Raw genomic sequence first — 19,322 nt, 5'->3', positions numbered from 1 at the left:
GTATTTTGACGGTTACGTCACGAGTCATAGGTTGTTTTGTAAATGCTGAAATTTTATTTTGGGATCTTGCTATTCAGTTGCTGACCAAGCTTAAATTCTCCTTAATGACGTTCAGATAAATTACCTTGCTTGAACTGGTGTGCCACATATAAATACTGTTGTAATGTTTGCAATCTTTCCTTTACTCTTTCACTTGTTACCAAACGCAATGTAACATGCAGTAAGATTTGCCCAAAGGCGAAATAGCTTTTGTGTCTTATAATAAATAAAATGGGAAATTTATCATTTAGTAATATGCATAGACAGAATTTAAGCAACTAACAGCATAGTCACGCCGTTTGAGAAATGAGAACTCATATCATCGAAGCAGAAGTAAAACAAGTTATCAACCATCAATCGTCCTCGCTCATATTGTAACAATAACCGCCAGTGTACGCGGTCTTTATGGCGAATATGGTTGTTGTGTAATACTTCATACTAGTAATACAACAACGAATTATCATATTTGTCATAGTATACCGAGCTACAGCCTTTGTGCAGGTTCCCATTGTCACATATTTTTATTTTTTTATATCTTATTGCCCGAATTTGAAATTTGTCCACTACGATTCCGGTATCATTAGCACAATATTTTTTCATCAAATTCTTCAAACGGGCGTTTAATGATCAAGTGCTTATTGAGGGCGGTGCAATTGGGTCTTCATTCTTTGGTCTACCGCGTTTCCGTTAATTACCACTGCTTGTCAGTTACTACTTATAGTAAACATGTTGTAGGCAGGTATATGGCGTTTCAAACTTGTTGTGTACGACAAAACAAAATCTTTGTACATAGCGTTTCAAAAGTGTATACAATAAATTCCCAGCTATTGTAAGTATAAATTTAAGAATACATTTTACTTCAGGGTTTTTGAGACGTAAAAACAGTTTTGCCCCTTCCCTACTCAACGCAAATCTAATTACGTCACTTTCATGTAATTTTAAAAGATCAGTTTTTGGTAAACATAGTTAACAGTCTCGTGTATTTAAGCCCTTAGAAGTTAAACCTGAGTTTTTATAACAGCAATAGCACGCAGCATTTTTTCAGCAGAGTGTCTAAATAAGAACGTTTCATGATCATTTTACAGATAAAGTTGGGTAAACCTTGTTCAAAGCCTCAACAATTTAAAAGTTAATATTATAATTACCATGGCAACCCAGGTGCAACAAGTAACCGTGGCAGCTGGACAGCCACAACAAGTCGTCTTCAAGAATCTGAAATCAATTTTTATTCTTGGGGTAACTATAGCGCTATCAAGTATAATTGTTCAAAATTAACAGGAAAATTTACATATTTTATTCAACTTTTTCCTCAGATAACCGAAACGGTTTTGGGTGTACTGATCGCGATACTTGGGGCCGTCGTAATGGTTCTGTTTTCATCTAGAGCCACAATCAACGTTGGAGAAGGTCTTTGGTGCGGGATCTGGGTAAGTCTACTTCGTTCAATTTGACGACTTTCATGCCAGCATGAGTATTGGTCTTACATTTCAAAGATGTTTGTTGAACTTGACATACTTAACATCAAAGACATAGTCTTTTGCAAAGCGTGACATAGCTTACATGGGGTTCTCAACCAGGGGTACGAAACCTCGGAAAGGCGAATATTTTGATCCAGAAATATTTAACTTTTGGTTATTGAAAGCGGCATTTTATCGAAGCAAAGGTGCGAAAACTACTTCTACCAAGCTATACTTTTTAATACCTAAACAGTTTTAAGCGCTCAAACTTGGTAACTTTATGCTTGGCGCTTGTACTCCTAGCTGATGTCACAAATTAGTCAACTTGAAACCTTATAATAAAATCTTGATTATTTTGCTTGAAACAACCTGACTTTTGGCACGAGTTTGATGACTTGAATGATGCAATTAGGCTGAAGTTTGTTGTCCGTGTTTTTGCTCAGGTAATCATTGCCGGTGTTCTGGGGATATTCGCCGGAAGAAACAACACAACTCTTAGCTTGGTGAGTGATTGTTCGAACGTGTAAGCTGGCCGCTTCCTACTTCCTAGCTTGTTATTGGTTGCTTCTTTGAAAACCTACGCATTCGTTTTGCCATGGTGTTCTATGCGGCAATGTTCAACACAACTAGAGATACTAAGTCAAACATATTGGCAATGTTAAAACTTATACAGGTATATACTTAACTAAGATCAATGTGTTTCTCAGATCAACGCCCATTTGGGCTTAAGCATCACTGCAACTGTCTTTAGTGGAATTCAAGTCTGTATTGACAGTTCTGTTGCTTCCGCTTTTGGTGTGTACTACGCAGTAAGTCAAAAGAGGCTAAATGTACATGTCAAAACATAATTGACAGTCTCTTAGCATGGTATGGATAAAGCAATCGTAACAGAATGTTAATTCGTTAAGGGTTCAACACCTCATGGTCTTTTCTCCTGTCTGGCCATATTCGGATTCATCTCATTTGTCCTGCTCATCACAAGCTCGGCCCTGTGCTGTAGCTCCTCTCCTAACACCTGCTGTGGGAGTTGCTGTGGCGCTCCGGTAAGTTAGAGTCAAGTTCATCGACCTTAGATCGGTTACGTTTATAGTGACTATGCAGACTATCTTAAGCTGGATCAACACATCTGTTTGGCAGAGAGTTTCACGTTTTTTTGCCTGAACTAGAAATCTACTCTCTAGAGTACTATCCTCTACTAGAAATCGAATTCATGAGTCAACTAAGCCAAACCAATGTAAAAGTCTTCGGCAAAAAAACTTGGGTTCCAGCTTTTGTGGTGGATCCAGCCTTAATTTTTACATACTTTGTATGGTCCTTTCGCAGCCAGTAGTTTACAACAAGTTTACTCGTGGTTCAAATTTAAACCGGTGCCGCAATTCGACCAGCATTTCGTTCTTAATTTTATGCTCCAGTGTGCACATGCCATGTGGAACTTTAAGGAAATTACTATAGACGATATGATTTTTTTCAGCCTGGCGGACCGCCCCCTCAAACAATGCATGTCGTCACTCAACAACCAGCAGTTGTCTATCAAAGTAAGATTTGCTTTTTGTTCCTCATTATTGCGTAACACCAGAACTCCACAATACCGTGTGACGAGTTAATGGGGCGTCTTCTGCACATTTATACTCAAAGGTTGCTATGACGACAAACTTGTTTCCATAGCTCCGGGCGTCCCATCAGGCCAGATGACAGTTGTGCAGACCTCACCACCTCCAGTAGCCTACCCTGCCCAGCAACAACCGTACGACCAAAAGGCTGCAGGGATGCCGCCCCCTGCTGGCGTTGTAGCGGAAGTTCCCCCACCATACAGCGGCTGATTAATCTGAGATTGTTTGATGTTAAATTGAGAAATTTTGCTGAAAATATTATGACATTACAACTTCCGTTATTACAAAATAACCTAATGCGTTTTTCAACTTTGCGTTTTTGCGGCTCATGGTAAGATTATACAGTAGGTTATTGCAAATATCAAAACTAGCATTATAGCCTAGTGTCATGTAGTGGTTTAACTCACGTATTAAGCGATTCCAGGTCGATTCAACCCAGAACGACCCACCCAACATCTGTGAGTTAGATTGTCCTGGGTTTAATCGTCTGTGGGTTGAATTGACCGTCCAGAATTGTATTTTTTCCGTCGTGTATTTATTCAGGCTTGCTCATGTCATCTCTATTTATTCAATCAATATTGTCTGCCCATGCACGATTGTTCACGAATTAAAATTTTCCATTTCTTCACTCTTTACCGTCGTGAAATTTCTACAAGTAATAGGGATTAGGCCAGGGCTATTCAACTGGCGGACCGCGGTCCGAATGTGGACCTTTTCAGTGTTGCATCCGGACCTTGTCTGTCTCAGTATTTACGCAAATGAAATCGTTCATCATTAGTTTTGTTATTCCTGGTTATTCAATTGATCAGCGATTGAGTAAGTGGTAGCTCAAACTAGTCTTCTAGCGGTTTTTGTTAATAGGTCGTTTGTCAATCGGGACAGCCGGCGTTTTGCGCCATCCGTTGTTGATAAAACGATGTTTATACAAGTTTAATACAAAATCACTAAGGAAATGTAGCCTTCGACAGCGCTGTTTCTGGGTAAAGCCCATCATCAGCAAGGCGCTAATTGCAAGCCATAAAAAACCTTGATGAAGTCACAATGATATTTGTGACTTCATAAAGGACACGAGTTTTTAACAAAACCAAATCCATTATCGTTGATTTGCAAAAACAAAACACAGCAGACAATAGCACAATTTCAAACAAGCCTTGTTGACGTCACAATGCACAGCTGCGAGTCAGCGTTTTCAAACATGAACTTCATAAAGAATAAATTTCGAATCTGTATGACCAATGAGACCCTTCACCACTGCCTTCGACTCGCTCTCGCTACTTTAGAACCAAGATTAAAAGAACTAGCAAGAAATAAGAAATACCAATTCTCCCACTAGCTTTGACTAACAGAACAATAAATAAATTTCGCTTATTGCTTTTGCTATTACCGCTTTACCGGATTTTTTATATACCGTATTTCATGTGTTGTGATAAAAAAATCCAGAGAATTTAATATTTTAAAATCCAGAGATTTTAAAATTAAATTAATACCCATCCAGAGAATTATATTACTTTATATATTGTATTTTAATACATGTATGACTGTAAATTATTTCATGAGAGTTATGACGGACCTAAGCAAATTTTGAACTTTTGTAACTGGACCTTTGCTAAAACTAGTTGAGTAGCCCTGGATTAGGCTTTAAGTGCAAGTTGAGCTACTGAAGCACCATCTAGCGGCAATTGACAAGTTCGGTCAGTTGCTTCTTTACATGGCTCTTATGTTGTCACTGTCCGCGAATTTACTTATGCACTAGAAGATTTCTGCTTCAGTAGTAACCTGACGCAAACGCAAAACAAGAGTCGTTCTTTCGTCGATTTTTAAAGATCACTCGAAACGTGGTGACCTGTCAGTTGCAGCTTACGCCCTCTACCGGAAAGTGTAATTTGTCTTTTTGTGAATTAAATAACGTGTCGTTAAATGAAACCTCGAGTCAAAAGTAATAATAATAGAGTTTATTAGTGCTTATATGGAAAGCATAGAGAAAAAAAGATGTTTAATTAATTAAATGACTTTGTACATAATTCTTTGGCAACTTCACGGATAATAGATTCCGCTCTTATCTGAAAACTGCTGTTCGAATAACGAAAAGCAGTCTTGAAAATAAACCATTTTTGTAAAGCAAGTAACCAGCACCAATGCCGACTCCAAGCAGCGCAGAAAAAGCTATTTTCAGTTCTTTCTTCATTCGTTGATTGGCGGGGTGGGTCGCCATCAATTTCGCGATAATGACGGCGCCGACGTTCTCGCGTGGAAACGGTTTATCCGGGACTTGCTTGCCCAGAAAAGCACAGAGAGGTTCCCAGCCGTCTTTGACGTTGTAGACAAGCAGTTTGTCCTTCGGTGCTTGCTGAAAAATTGCAATTTACATTTACGTTTAAATCTTGCACCAGAATCATGACTTCATGAGCCCAACTGTATTGAACAATGGATCATTGTTTTAACGTCAGTGGCTCTCGCATCGTATGACGTACGTAATCTGACCTGAAGACATGACGTTTGATGACGTCTAAATCCTCTTTGAAGAGTCAACCGGTTCCTGAGAAGCTTTTGAAAGGGATGGCGTTTTAACCAGCCGAATTCAAGAATTCCTAAAGATCAAATAACTCCGAATAAAATGCTTGATGTGTTCGACTGAAGTGAATGTACGACAATTACCAATCTGTTGGATGAAGCGGAAATACTTCCTCCCGGTTGGTGTAAGGATCTGTATGACTTTGTAGAGCAGATTTTTTTCGGCTTCCTCAACTTGGCCAAGCATGCTACGGTACCAGGAGTCCTCGTCTCTCGTTGTGAGAATGATCTAACGAACAATTAGTTTTTTTTAAATTAACGACAAGAGTTGTGTTTTAGAAACCGCTTTCATTTACGAAGACTCAAGCGCGGAAATGTGTAGAAACCTTTGAATCTGGAAAAGCCTCCAGTATGGCGTCCCAATAGAGGAAGGCCGGTGTGTCAACTACAGCGTCAACGTCATCATACATTCTCTTAAAGTCGTTCATTGAACCTTGACCCCGGAAAATTTTCAACCAATCCTCACCGTGATACCAAAAGTGGTCCATAAAGTCATAGACCTTGTAGTCTAGATCCATTAACGCGGCTGCTACGGTCTTGGTACCGGTTTTAGAAAAGCCGGCCACTATCACCTTCATGTTTGCAAATTAAGTGGTCTAAGTGCAATGAAAAGCGCTCTTATGTGGGCCTATGACTTGAAACAGTTTCTGCTTTGCAAAATAAGACCATAGTGAGTTTAAACTTCCAACTTTCCGCCTTTTTAAGCGGCTGGTTAACTACCTGCATTAAGCAGCTGTTAAGTTTTAAAATTACAATCGTTTTTAATCTTATTCAGCCTAAGGCGATTCTCCATTATAGCAAGCGTGTTGGCTGGTGATTGACTTCACATAATCTCGGACTGCTGCAAATGTTGCTTCACTCTCTTTATGTCGTCATAATCATGACGTTTTGCCACTGGTCTTAATTTGCCTTGTATGACTGATACAACAAAATAAATTTGAAATCTTCAAGTAGGTGTAGATTAGTGGGTTTCAAAATGCAACGGTGCTAGATAACAGCAGATTGTGCTGTCGAATACTACGTGTTTACACAACTAGGCCTACCAAAGCTTCATAGAATATTGTTTGCTAAGAGTAAACCAAAACCAACTCAACGCTGGAAAACGTACAAAAGTGAGCATAGAATTCGCCAAAACGGATTTCCTTAATTTGCTTGAAGTTCTGCGACGGTGGCGTAACTTAGAACAGCTTAATGCCATAATGTCCAGTTAAGTCACAAACAATCGTTCAATATATCCTCAACGAAACTGAAAGTGTATATAATTCCTCATAGTTAACGAATAAATAGACCTACTGGTATCTTTCCACTTTATTTATTTGTTTAACGCCCAAATAGCTCTACTGCGTCTAGGAACAAGCCGTCGAAATCTCACACAGAGACATTCTGTATCCGCTTTAGCAACTTTGCCGCAACTGCACTTGGCGCCAGAAATAGCAACACAATACGTTTCCCACGATGCTAACGTTGCTGCTATGACGTCTTATCATTCCAGGTACTTTCAGCTTGCCTCCATCTGGCGGTTTAAATAACTGTTTTATTTTTCCACTAAAATGACATCGCAAATTCGAGTCCTTTCTGAGGTAGTTTTCGTTTCATGCTTCTAAATAAGTAACGAAATAGATTCTTCACCAACTTAATATAATAAAATATATTTCATTCAATCTTGCTCTGAATATTAATTTTAAAATATTTTACAAGCAAAATCGAAAAGCTCAAATAGAAGTAAGTGAACCAAAATACGGGGCTCGCGTGTTATTGGAACTTCCTGGCAAATTAAATAAAAGTGAAACACATTTGATAAAAGGCTTTCAAATCAATAAAAGCGGCAAAAAACAGTTTTTGCAGATGCAAAGGAATTTTTTCAAGCGATTGGCCCAACCAGAACATAAACTTTACATGTAGGCCTACACATGGGATAAGGTGTAAACTAAAACCTGTACGTTGGTCGCGTAACGTTGACACAAGACGACAATTTCAGAGAAGTGTTATCAGGTGGAGAAGTGCTTACAAGGAAAGTAAATTATTTAACATTCCTCATCAACCTGGTATTGTTGCGAAATTTCCTGAACTCGCTAAAGGTAATCGCTGCCCATATATGTTGATGTCTTAAGTCTTCCCAAAATTGGATCTTAGATCAAAACAGGTTTTTATTGCTTTCGCCTGTTTCTTTTTTCTCTGTCAGAACCGCGAAGAAGAATGACGAAATACGAGTATGACGCCAAGAAGAGACAAAGCTACCTGGTGACTAGCGGCGCGTGACGCGCAATAGTTTTTGGGGAGCTGGCTGACGTAGATCAGACAAAGAACTAAAGCGACTGCACGTCGCTGCAGAAAACTGAGCGTCGAAAAATCGCAGAATTTCAACGGAAACGTTTCGAGGAAAAACGTAGAAACGTACAAAGATTTTACAAAGCACCGGATAAGCAAGATTTGAGAAGTTGAAAGTTCAGTGAAGTTTGTGTGGGAATATGTCGTCTTCGGCGAAAGCGTACAGGGTGTTGTCATGCTTGAAAATCATGCTCATCATATTCACAGTCTTTCTTCTTTGCACTGGAGTGTTGTTTCTTGCTTCTGGGATCTACGGGCTGGTGAGTCTAAACTTTAGAGAACTTGTCATAATTCTTTCACTGGTGAGCTGACGGGAAATTACAACTAATGCCCGATATCGACATCATATCTGTTCATGAACACACACTTCTGTTTTCTTTGTAACAAGGGAAAAATTATTTTTTACAACCGAATATCAGTGAACGGTTTATGCAGCCGATCGCGCTTGCTTATGGCGAGTAGGAATTGTGATCGCGTCACACACGCGTAAAACGATTTAAATCAACTAACCACGAACTCTTTTAAGAAAAAATTAATTTATTAAAGTTGTATAGAAAGATTTTTGGCAAGTTAGCTTAACCCAAGCCAGTTATAAAACTGGAACAAGTAATTGAAGGTTTATCGCGGGTACGTTTGCGTGTTTGTTGAGTAATAAGACCCTCACTACATTTGCAGAGTCGAATGGATTTGATTGTGCGCTGAGCACTTTTTGTTTTGTCCGTCAACGATAATATTTCCCTTGAATAGAATTTGAGTGTTTGTATACCAACGAGGCCTGTTTTGTTCAAATCCTCTCCCGCTGTGTTGTATTTGTTGCCTTGCTGTGATGCTGTCATGGAGACTTTCTCGTTGATAAACAGCGTTAATTGAGAGCGGTCGGTCGGTTTCGCGTTACATTTCTTCCATACCCGCGGGACACGAGGAGACTGATTTGAACGTCAACAAACGCAGCAAATTTTACCTGGAAAATGGCTTTATCTAAAATTGGCAAGAAATTCTAGAAACTTCGGGCAGAGAGGCGGCCAAATTTAGTGTAAAACCGACAACTTAATGGTGATTTGTAAACCAAAATTGAAGGGTTGTTGTTGGTGATGACAAATGTTCGTATAAGCCGTCGTCTTTGCAGCTGTTGCCGTCTTTCTTTAAGCATTGGACGCCATTGACCTTCAAAGTAAAAACCACAAATTATATTAAGCGCTGTGAAGACAACCCATGACGTATGATTGAATTTAAGATAACCGCATGACGTAATGTCGTTTGATTGGTCCTAGGTATACGCGCAAAAATTTGGTGACGAGAGACGTGAAAAATGTGAGGAATAAAATAAAAAACTTTGACCAGCCTAAATCTAGGTGGAAAGGAATTCTGTGAGGGCGCAATGGTTACGCATCAGTGATTTGGCGTAGTCGCCAAGTTAAAAGTCGCTTACGTAATCAAAGTAAATCAATGAAAAGTGACGGAACGATTTGTCGGGTATCTTCACCCTACGGGAAGAAAATCTTTTTGGTTTGATTCGCGCGAAACGACCTTTAAAATGTCTCAAAGTGTGAAAGACTTTCTGTCGCAAAGTTGAACTAGAAACGTGATCACGTGCCAAGTTTTTCCGAGTAATTTTACGAATGATCGACCCCAGCAGGTTGTAATTCCATTTTCTTTCTTAAATCTTTTTGTAGCTCCACCCATAGCACCGTCTTAACTTGACCCTAATCTCATCGCTCATCTTAACCTCGCCAAACCCGATAATTTAAGCAGCCCCATTTATAAATATCCTCTGCAGTCAGAAACAACATTTTTTCTAATATTTTTTACTTTGTGTAATCCAATACAGACGCCGTTACATTTGCGTTTCTGTGAAAACTTATAGTAATTTTTATTTTGACTACTTCTTTCTTCTTCAGATGGCGTTGAAGCATTACGTCGACTTATCCGCCGAAGTTAACATTTCTATGACACCCGCCGTGCTCTGTGGTATCGGCGGCTTGGTTATTGTATCGGGATTGTTTGGTTTTCTGACAGCAGTGAAAAGTGAGTTATGGAGTCCGGATTTACGCAAAGGCATCCCGGACTGCCGGTGTAATACCACATTTGTTCCGTGCATTGTGACGTAGGGGTTTGGAATGACTTAGCGTACGTTTTCCACTCGAAAACCTCGGAGATTGCCCTCGTGTTCAGGGAAAACGAACAAGGTTACCAACTTAACTTACAAACAATAAAACAACACATACAAACTCACCGGGAATACGAGGTTTTTGAGCAAAACCTTGCGTCAACTCATGCGACATTTTTACGTCACGATGCCCGGAACAAATTTGGCACCAAACCGGCATAATGAGTTTATTGAACGGATGTGGCCCTAAGGGGGCGTCAAAGACTTAAAACTAAGATATCTATGATTTTGTTGGACGTCCTGGGAATTACCCAAGCAGTTGGCGTGCTTCAATGTCCCAGGTCGCGTGCAGAATTATGCTAAAAATTGGCATGAAAGTAGCTAAAATTAGGTTTTTAAGGCCATAAATGTTCGTGTTTATTTTGCGCCTCTATTAAAAAAGTTTGAATCATGGTTTTTTGATGGTATTTTATGGAATGGTAGTCCAAACCATACTAGATTGACATGCAAAATTTCAGAGAGCCCCATGGAGGATTTTTCTAGTAATTATACTTTTAGTAAATTTACTGTAAAATAAAACAAACAAAAATTTTATGGCATTTTTTGGTCTTTGACGCCTCCTAAATGTTAACGCCTGCTAAGTACCCTTGCTTTGCAGATAACAAGTGCATGGTCAACTGCTATTGCATTCTAATTGGAATCGTTTTTCTCATTGAAATAGCCGGGGGAATCACCGCAATCGTATTTATGAATCAAATCGAGAGTTCCTTTAAAACGGGAATCGACAAAGCATTGATGGATTACAATCCGAGGTAGAAAATCTATTAAACGCATTGCAGTATCCACAGTGTATTGTCACCATCATAGCCTGAATGCAGTTGTAGCTAGTAAGCGTAACCAGTAACTCTGAGTCCAAACGTTTTCTCTTAAATAAGTAATTTTTTTTCTGTAATCAATTTACGGCCTTTTACGATTTTCCTCCCTGCTCTCAAATCTGGCGTTACTGACCTTGTATGTTTCAGCGTTGAAAACCCGATCGACAAGGCTCAACTTGAACTTGGATGTTGCGGGGGAATTTCTTTCAACGATTGGTTTGATTCGCCGTGGGCTGCCAACGTGCGACAATGCGGTCCCGGTTTGCAAAACGGTACAACGGTACCGTACAGTTGTTGCCGACCTGGCACCGGTAAAGACTTGGACGATCCAAGAAAGCAACAGTGGGACCAGGATGTTTGTTTCTGTGGCGACAAACTTGACGTCACGAACGTGAACTCAGAGGGCTGCCTGGATATTCTTTTCGGTAAGAGCGGACAGACTTTGCGCTACTTGCTAATTGCTGCTTTCGGCATGGCTGCAACTCAGCTAGCCGGCATACTTATCTCCGTTTGCATTTACCGAAAACTGAGAGAAATTAGCATTGCGAGGCGGCATTACTGAGAATGTCTTTGTAAGAACCTGGCCTTTTACGATACTTGGAGAAAGATGGGTGCTTGAATGTAACACAGAACTTTACTCGGAGTGATAATAACACTGATGGTCTGCAAGACTGCAACTGCGTACTGTACTAAACAATCATAGCAATGCATAAAATAACCTTGCCTTACCCAGTAAACACAAATCAAATTTTATAACTTGTTTAAATGTATGATTACTTTTTATTGTTGATTTTGTAAAACATAAAAACCAGCTTGATGGTATACGATGTGCTTACTTAAACAAAGCATCCCTTACCCAATGGGTCTGTAGCCTGCCCTACAGTACATCTGTATCAGCCTATTCGACCTTTGTGACTCGTTGACACCACACGTTTGACAGCGAGATGTCTCGAATTGAGATTTCATGAGCAAAGTGGATTCTTTTAGATTCGAGCAGAAAAATTTAACCAGTTGTATGAGTGGCCGTTTCGAGGAAGTCGCTGATGATTTAATAATGGTGGAAGGGAACGAGTGATAGAAGTAAACAAATTGGTCAGAAAAGTCTTAGTCTGTTGCTGTAGAGTGTAGACAGTAAAATCATCACAAATGCGCTTATTAGAACATTTTACGCAGACCTGCGTGCACTTCGGACTAACTCATACAGGGATATGGATAAAAGCACACACATAATCCTTTACCAAGGCCAATCGTAATGACTAAAATGTTTGGGATGAGATTATATATTTCACCTATTTTCAAGCCTTTAGCTACATTCTCCGTGTGAAACTTTCTAACAAGTCAACTGGGAATGTAATTCCTAGGTTAAAATACCAACCAACCGGCCTCTGATCGATTAAGTCTAAACCAAGGATGTCCAACCTGCGGCCCGCCAGTAATTTTCACTCCAAAAATAGTATTTTGAACTTTGAATCTTAGCCTAATTAAAATGTACCAGTCAGCTTTTAGGGGCGCAGTTAATAGTATAGTATGAGAGCAACAGGATTATATATAACTATAAGACTCGTTAATGGTTTTTAGTTGTTTATTTATGTACCCATTTTTCTTGAAATTTAATAGGTTCTGCGGCCCATTGAATTATTTCAAGTGACAATGCGGCCCACTATAATAAAAGGTTGGACATCCCTGGTCTAAACCAAGAATCAAACATTTCAAACATCACAAATTCCGCCTCAAGTAATAGCCGCTACAAAACTTTGGTTTAATATATTAATGGTGCTGACGCAAGGGCAGGTTACTGCTTCTTTCTCTGTAATCACAACGAACACATAGAAAGGAGAACTTAAGCAGAATAAACTCCTGAACCCTTAATCTCGTTGAAAACTGGACCTTACGAAAAGCAAACACGCCGTTGTGCGGCCAGTATTTTATTAAAATTTATGCCACAAGAGCAGACGCGGTGGCGCTCTCGTACTTCCAGTTCGGAGGGAGGACTCCCTTTGTCTTGTAATATCGAGCGAGACGATGAATTCGACTTTCAACCAAAATCAATCGGAACTTGGAGTCGGTGTCCTGCACACAGTCACGTTGATTAGTCGTACTATACTTATAGAGCTAGAGCAGGAGAGTGTTCAGTGGTATAGACCGTAACACTGAGTGTTCATCTTTTTAAGCAGCACTTGTTAAAGACGCAAATGATTTCACAAAGTATGCTCCATTGTGACAAAATGGAACATCGGTTGCTGAACGTGAGAAAATTTGTTCCCAGTAAATTAGTAACACAACAACCACGTGAGGCTGTAATGAGTTGCAAACCAGGATTGATTTACGACCACTAACAATTCCACCCGTACCAAACAACAAGCAGACTTGCGCAAGGTCACCGTAAGAGTCATTTAAACCAAGATACCTTGCGGTTTCTTTCCAAGTGCTTACGCATGGCGACGGCTTTCTTGATGAGATGGTACAAGTCCTCAGGCAAGTCAGGTGCGAGACCTTTCGCTTTTAATATTCTAAGGATCTGGTTCCCGGTGACAAATCGAACCTAAATCGCACGTTTATTCTACACCCAGCACTGTTGCATAACAATCACTACAACAGCTGCTATCAAACAACTTACATTGTTAGGCGGACAAAAAAATCCTAAAACACCAAGTAGTTTACTTAAAAGTTAGCATCATCTGCTAAGAACACATCCACCTCAGATGTCTATTGCCATCCTACAGTTAAGGAGTTACAGAGCACAACGACGAAACCAAAATTACCATATTAAATATTAGATTTGTACCTGGGCAACACCTTGTGAGTCCCTCAATCGAACGCCAATCTGAGATGGACGAAGACCTTTCTTGGCCAACTTGAAGATTTGTTCCTTGACATCATCACTGGTCAGTTTAAGCCACTATAAAAATACACGTTTCTGTAAAAGCTGCCATGCATAGGAAGCAGTTTAAACTTCACAAAACTGATTTCAGTTTAAGTGACATCATCACATGTAGAGGATGTCATTAAACTTAAATAATGTTAACATTATTGGTTTTAATGTTGTCTATGTTGATGCAAAGACCAAGACCTCAAAAAATTATGACAAAAAATCCAACCCTCCACAGATGATAGATTTCAAAATAAAATAAGAGCTTACCGTGGGTACGCTTCTTCGATAAGGTAGAGCAGATGAGGACAAGCCTTTCCTGAACAATAATTCAAAATTACAAAATTAACAATATGTATTGTGCACTACTCCATCACTGATATGTATACAATGTTGTGAAAATTTCACTTCAGATTTTGATCCTATCATGGTGCTTTTCTGAAATTATTTAATTTGTACATCTCGCTCAACTTAGTTGTAACCAGTGTGAAGTTTTGAACTTGCTCGAGAAATACAACTTTTTGGCAGAGAAAATGCTTGGATATGTCTCACAAAGTTAGCAGGAACTATTTTAAATTAAGCATAAAAATAGGAAATTGTCCTTCAAACGAGTTTGTAACACACTTAAGACCACATAGGTGGTGATTTAGTGCTAAGCAACTTTTTTGAGAAACTCTTGGTGTTGAAAGCGCGTATTCCACACTGGCCAAACTCTACTTTCAGAAGTTGTGCTACTCGACAATCAAAGCCTTGGTCAAGCCCTGGACTGCAACTTTTGGCCTTTTTCTGCAAGACATTGGATGCAAAAAAAATCTACAGGCACGCTCACTCACTTATGTTTTAAGCTTTTATACAAGTTATTCCCAATAAATCACATAGGAATTCAGAAATTTGTCCACGATTGACTAAATGTTAAAAAATTCACAACGCGCATATAGTTAGCAAAACAATATCACTAAATTATACTATTTATTCTCATGATAACTGCACTTGAGTACTCTCTTGCCTAATCTTTGCTGACCGGCAATAGTATTAAATGTAGCAACTGCAAGCCAAAAGTTTCAAAACATCACACTGGTTTATAATAAACAAAAAGCTCGTTGTTTGAACGCCAATTCATAATACACAAAGAAATGAGATTTCAGTGCAAGCTATAGCACCAGATTTTGCATCCTTGTACTGATTTCTTGTTAAAAACTGCCAAACTACTCAGTTGGACAGATCAGGCCATGACTCGACTGTAAAGTTTGCTGTAGTTTGGTGAGAAGCCCTCGTGCAAGATAAAACAATAGCCATTATATGCATAATTAATTTTAAGCTCCGACACATTTAGCAACTTTTTAATCAGACCCATGACCAGTGTGTTTTAAACTGTTTTTGAGGACTAAAATGGCCCGACTGCAGAGTATGGCAGATTTTGCAGAGATCTCGGGTGTGCAAGGAAGGATCAGGATTTTGCAGGATCTCGGGTGTGATGGTGTGCACTGCGACTCGTTGCCCATAACTGTCCAGCATTTGTGATAGGCAAGGTGTGGCCTATTATGATGGAAATCATGGAAAAAATAAGTATTTCCTATTTTTTTAATGTAGAGACATTGCTTTTAAACACCAATTTAGCAGTACAAATTGGAGCAAATGTTAATGTCTTCTTTTAGGAGACACCAAACTGTCCTGGTGTGCGATGCCGTTTTCTAAAACAAATCTTGGATGTACACTTAGAATACTCAGCAGTCTGACAAAAAAATGTTTTAATATTCTCCAACCAGACCGAAAAGTTCGTTAAGTGTGCTGGGTATTATAATTGACGGCACGGCAATCACGCTTATGATGGTTACTGTTTCATCATGTTGTGCGGTGGATTTCTCACCCAAAAGCAGCAAAATTTTCAATCTGGTTCTCCTACAGCACTCGTACTCGCAAACAAGCATATTTTGGGGTAATGTCATGAACTGAAGCCTCAATTCTTTCATTTATTGTAAATCGTCACGAGTAAAATATATGTTCTCTATAGAGCGTGCACATTGAATCTCATGCGTGGAGACGCCACACTTTTCCCTACAGTCCAACAGTTTCTCAAACTTTATGCTTCTGCAACTAAAGTAGAAAATTAGCAGTTAGTGACGTCTTTAAAAGTTGCGGTCTCTAAAAATTTCTCAGAACCAAACCTTAACAATGTACCCATGATGCAAAAAATAGGGATACATAATCCGAGAGCATTACTCAGCAGTTTAGGTCGTGAACTGATAACCGTGTACCGGTATTCTAATGTAATTTTACTGCAGTTCTATGATGGAGAACACTTCCTTTTCGTGACGTTAACTATATCCACAAAACAAGTCACTAACAACGTAAGTAGGGAGAATTTAAGGTAATATTAAGGTAAATTTTAAAGTAATCCACTTACCCGGGCGCGTGCATTCGACCCATGATGCTGGTTTTAGAGAAAAGAACTTTGGTTACGAGATTTCCAGCGACCATAAACCGGTATGTGTTAATTGCAAGGGTGTAAAAGTTCAATTAACGCATCGCTTTTGGCGTATTTTCAAGTTGTCATAATAGGTCCGCTTGAAATGCAATCGTGCATTTTGTTAATTTATGTACAGTTTATGAGTATATTACTTATTATCATATGACGAAAGTTTATCATCAGCCGAAATACGCACATGGTGGGCGTGCTAAATGAATCACGCACATTAAACGCCGATAGTTTCTAGCTAGAAAAACTGCTGTAAAAATGCCAAATTTTGGATGCATTGTCGTCATGTTAGCATTTTAATTAAAAACATCCAAACGGTAGTTTATGTTTCAAGAGACATGGCTTATTCAATGTGTATTACTCATCCAATGCCGTAATGCCGTTTGTTTATTACTAAATTCTATCTCCACTGCACGTTTTCGACTATTTTTATGTATATGTGACAAATCTTTTCTTTCATTTATTGATTTGTTTAACATTTATTAAAGTTTCGTCTGACAGTTTGTTAAAATGATATGCAAAACTTTTTCTAAACAAACACTTGAAATATAAACAAACTTGGATTAAAAGTAACACGCCATTTAGTAACTTAATTCCTTGCTAAGTAGATTAATTATTAATTTTGAGTAACTTATACCAGTCTCTTGTGTAAACTTTTGTTGATCGTGGTTTACGTGTTTTAATATGAAAGGTGGGATTTGCAGGTGCGGTTAATGATGGATAATCCTGAGTTTCATTCGAAAAATCAACCGCCTCTTGACCAAGAATTCACGAAAAATCGCTTTAAGGACAAGGTTGTAGTGGTAACCGGTGGGGCATCTGGAATAGGATTTGCGGTCGCCGAAAGATTTGCAAATGATGGTGCTGTTGTAGCAATTGCAGATATGGACAGAACTAATGGCGCAAAAGCAGTAGAGCGCATTAAAGCTGAAGGCCACGACAATGTAAAGTTTTACTTTGTAAATGTTGCGGACAAGTCGTCTTGCACGAAAGCAGTAGAAGAGGTCGCAGGCGACAATGATGGCGTCATACATTGCCTGGTAAATTCTGCGGCTTTCTTTGGATCGTCAGGTAAGTAAGTTATCACAGAATTTGCAGACACTTTGTCAAATATAACCGTTTTTAAACTGTTTCTGGCTGTGATGTGATGTTATGTCTAGTGCTTATTCCGGTAGGATTGAAAAGCGAACCCGCAGATTGGAGAAAAAGTTGTGACGTCAACATCATGGGAGCTGCTTCAATGGTGCAGGCTTGTCATCCTTATTTGGTTAAAGGTATTGTTTTTAACAACGTTTGAAAACGTAAAAAATTTCAAGTTGGAACAATGCAACAAATTTGTCCCAGTTCATGTTGTGGCTTACAGCAAACGGAGCCGCTATTGTTAACTTGGCTAGTGCCTCCGCCTTGAGGGCTCAGCCAGAAAGGTGGACATACTCTGCCACCAAAGGAGCTATTATAACGATGACAAAGAACATGGCCCTTGACTTGGGAAAGGATCAAATTCGCGTGAACAGCATTTCGCCCGCTTGGGTCTGGTCTCCAGTGGTCAGCATAATATTTTGTTTCTATGTAGTATATAGAAAAAGTACCGGTAAGGCGGCAACACACGAAATACTCAAAAATACAATACAATACAATAGACGACTAAGGGATAGTTATTTCATAATTTGTTTCCATTCATGGCTTCACATAGACTATAGGTGTTGAGCCTGCTTTGCTTAATTTTATTTCTTATTTTACAGCAAGCAAAAGCATCAGTGGACGGTTCTCAAGAAAGTATGCCGGCAGTGGCAGATTTCAGCATCAAAAGACGAGCGGCAAACACTTCCGAAATTGCCGCTGTCACCGTCTTCTTATGCAGCAGGTGAAATAAACAAACACGTGGCCATAAAAAAAGATGAGACTTGTGTCTTAAAAAGGATGAGACTTGTGTCTTAAAAAGGATGAGACTTGTGTCTTAACTATTATTTATTTATTGCTACTTTCTTCCTTTTCCTCGTCTTTTATTTTTCTGATGGTCCAGGGATGCATCTTATATGACCGGAACCAACGTCATAGTGGATGGAGGTTATTGCGCAATCGGACCGGAAAGGTTGGGCGACCAGTCGCTATTTGCTGGAGAAAAGTCTTGATCGACAAATCAATGGAAAATAAAATATTTAAAACGTAGACCATCGTGTCGTGATTTTAAGGAAACAGAATAACCTGCTTGTCCAAAGAAGTGAATTTAACGTCGATTCACTGAATAGACCTACGACTTGTTCATACGTACCGGTAGGCCTACATCAAACAATCCATAGAAATTGTTCACGAACTACAAGAGGAACTTCAGCCAACCCAGTAGGTAGCCTAGATCTGGTTCCATGTTTAAACAGCTTTCGTATTCACATGCCAATACATTCTTGTTCCGTCATTCTTAACCTAATCAGAATATCATGAACCAAAATCAAACAATAAATCTCACGTGTCTTGCACTGACTCCATCATATCCTATTAAATTTGACGTTTTGACAAGCAATTATAATGATATATAAGTATCGTGTTTTCACTTTTAATCTTATACAATTAAGGAAATAGTCACAATAACAAACACTTACTAGTCGCTTGATAAATATAGGCAGCATTTATAATATTTGAACCCAATGTACTGACAGCAGCCTAGCCCTAGCCCAGTGTTTTTGGAACAATCGCAACCTATGATTACAGCAACGCCAATCTTCAGCAATAAGGTTTTTCTGAAATCATTCACTTCTTGATCGCCATGAAAATGTCAGACTATCACGTTGAGCGCTGAAGTACGAATGACGTAATTCGGAAGTAATCAAAACAGGGTCGCGCATACTAAACACGGTCAAAATATAGTAGAGCGCTTATTGTTAAACACACAAAATAAAGCAAGAATAACATTATAATATCATCATCACACAAGAGTTCGGTAGGAATAAGGGCTAATTATGACAATTAGCAAGCACACTATCATATAGGGATTG

The 19,322-nt window shown here is 39.1% G+C and overlaps 5 protein-coding genes across 5 annotated transcripts; 3 read left to right on the top strand and 2 right to left on the bottom strand.

Annotated features, from left to right (window-relative positions):
• Positions 1–1,107: 1,107 nt before the first annotated feature.
• LOC143462828 (uncharacterized) lies at positions 1,108–3,734 on the top strand. Its single transcript, XM_076961122.1, has 7 exons — positions 1,108–1,275; positions 1,353–1,466; positions 1,940–1,999; positions 2,204–2,305; positions 2,405–2,539; positions 2,968–3,031; positions 3,162–3,734. The coding sequence occupies exons 1-7, from the start codon at positions 1,186–1,188 to the stop codon at positions 3,314–3,316; spliced, it is 720 nt and encodes a 239-aa protein (XP_076817237.1). The 5' UTR covers positions 1,108–1,185; the 3' UTR covers positions 3,317–3,734.
• A 1,315-nt stretch (positions 3,735–5,049) lies between these two features.
• Positions 5,050–7,001, bottom strand: LOC143462823 (uncharacterized). Its single transcript, XM_076961118.1, has 4 exons — positions 6,004–7,001; positions 5,762–5,906; positions 5,588–5,694; positions 5,050–5,453 (listed from the first exon to the last, which is right to left on the bottom strand). Exons 1-4 carry the CDS (start codon positions 6,253–6,255, stop codon positions 5,163–5,165), a joined length of 795 nt encoding a protein of 264 aa, XP_076817233.1. The 5' UTR covers positions 6,256–7,001; the 3' UTR covers positions 5,050–5,162.
• Positions 7,002–7,876: 875 nt separating this feature from the next.
• Positions 7,877–11,809, top strand: LOC143462821 (tetraspanin-7-like). Its single transcript, XM_076961116.1, has 4 exons — positions 7,877–8,265; positions 9,904–10,030; positions 10,771–10,924; positions 11,135–11,809. The coding sequence occupies exons 1-4, from the start codon at positions 8,146–8,148 to the stop codon at positions 11,547–11,549; spliced, it is 816 nt and encodes a 271-aa protein (XP_076817231.1). The 5' UTR covers positions 7,877–8,145; the 3' UTR covers positions 11,550–11,809.
• A 1,087-nt stretch (positions 11,810–12,896) lies between these two features.
• LOC143462837 (small ribosomal subunit protein uS15) lies at positions 12,897–16,364 on the bottom strand. Its single transcript, XM_076961135.1, has 5 exons — positions 16,261–16,364; positions 14,127–14,175; positions 13,773–13,886; positions 13,395–13,529; positions 12,897–13,057 (listed from the first exon to the last, which is right to left on the bottom strand). The coding sequence occupies exons 1-5, from the start codon at positions 16,332–16,334 to the stop codon at positions 12,923–12,925; spliced, it is 507 nt and encodes a 168-aa protein (XP_076817250.1). The 5' UTR covers positions 16,335–16,364; the 3' UTR covers positions 12,897–12,922.
• A 626-nt stretch (positions 16,365–16,990) lies between these two features.
• LOC143462819 (dihydroanticapsin 7-dehydrogenase-like) lies at positions 16,991–18,499 on the top strand. Its single transcript, XM_076961114.1, has 5 exons — positions 16,991–17,403; positions 17,508–17,606; positions 17,696–17,877; positions 18,075–18,196; positions 18,356–18,499. Exons 1-5 carry the CDS (start codon positions 17,046–17,048, stop codon positions 18,462–18,464), a joined length of 870 nt encoding a protein of 289 aa, XP_076817229.1. The 5' UTR covers positions 16,991–17,045; the 3' UTR covers positions 18,465–18,499.
• Positions 18,500–19,322: the final 823 nt, after the last annotated feature.

Source organism: Clavelina lepadiformis, chromosome 6 (genome assembly GCF_947623445.1).
Source record: "Clavelina lepadiformis chromosome 6, kaClaLepa1.1, whole genome shotgun sequence".
Taxonomy (NCBI): Eukaryota; Metazoa; Chordata; class Ascidiacea; order Aplousobranchia; family Clavelinidae; genus Clavelina; species Clavelina lepadiformis.
Note: the sequence above shows the minus strand (reverse complement) of the source record. Positions and strands in the feature narration are given on the sequence as shown.

Coding starts and splice junctions, on each gene's coding strand:
- LOC143462823 (XM_076961118.1), bottom strand. CDS start 6,255: ATGAAGGTGATAGTGGCCGGCTTTTCTAAAACCGGTACCAAGACCGTA. Junction 5,907..6,003: donor AGGCTTTTCCAGATTCAAAG/GTTTCTACACAT, acceptor ATTGTTCGTTAG/ATCATTCTCACAACGAGAGA. Junction 5,454..5,587: donor ATCAAACGTCATGTCTTCAG/GTCAGATTACGT, acceptor GCAATTTTTCAG/CAAGCACCGAAGGACAAACT.
- LOC143462821 (XM_076961116.1), top strand. CDS start 8,146: ATGTCGTCTTCGGCGAAAGCGTACAGGGTGTTGTCATGCTTGAAAATC. Junction 8,266..9,903: donor CTTCTGGGATCTACGGGCTG/GTGAGTCTAAAC, acceptor TTTCTTCTTCAG/ATGGCGTTGAAGCATTACGT. Junction 10,925..11,134: donor TTGATGGATTACAATCCGAG/GTAGAAAATCTA, acceptor TGTATGTTTCAG/CGTTGAAAACCCGATCGACA.
- LOC143462819 (XM_076961114.1), top strand. CDS start 17,046: ATGATGGATAATCCTGAGTTTCATTCGAAAAATCAACCGCCTCTTGAC. Junction 17,404..17,507: donor GGCTTTCTTTGGATCGTCAG/GTAAGTAAGTTA, acceptor TTATTCCGGTAG/GATTGAAAAGCGAACCCGCA. Junction 17,607..17,695: donor TCATCCTTATTTGGTTAAAG/GTATTGTTTTTA, acceptor TGTGGCTTACAG/CAAACGGAGCCGCTATTGTT.
- LOC143462828 (XM_076961122.1), top strand. CDS start 1,186: ATGGCAACCCAGGTGCAACAAGTAACCGTGGCAGCTGGACAGCCACAA. Junction 1,276..1,352: donor AATCAATTTTTATTCTTGGG/GTAACTATAGCG, acceptor CTTTTTCCTCAG/ATAACCGAAACGGTTTTGGG. Junction 3,032..3,161: donor ACCAGCAGTTGTCTATCAAA/GTAAGATTTGCT, acceptor TTGTTTCCATAG/CTCCGGGCGTCCCATCAGGC.
- LOC143462837 (XM_076961135.1), bottom strand. CDS start 16,334: ATGGTCGCTGGAAATCTCGTAACCAAAGTTCTTTTCTCTAAAACCAGC. Junction 13,887..14,126: donor ATCGAAGAAGCGTACCCACG/GTAAGCTCTTAT, acceptor GTATTTTTATAG/TGGCTTAAACTGACCAGTGA. Junction 13,530..13,772: donor ACTCACAAGGTGTTGCCCAG/GTACAAATCTAA, acceptor CGTGCGATTTAG/GTTCGATTTGTCACCGGGAA.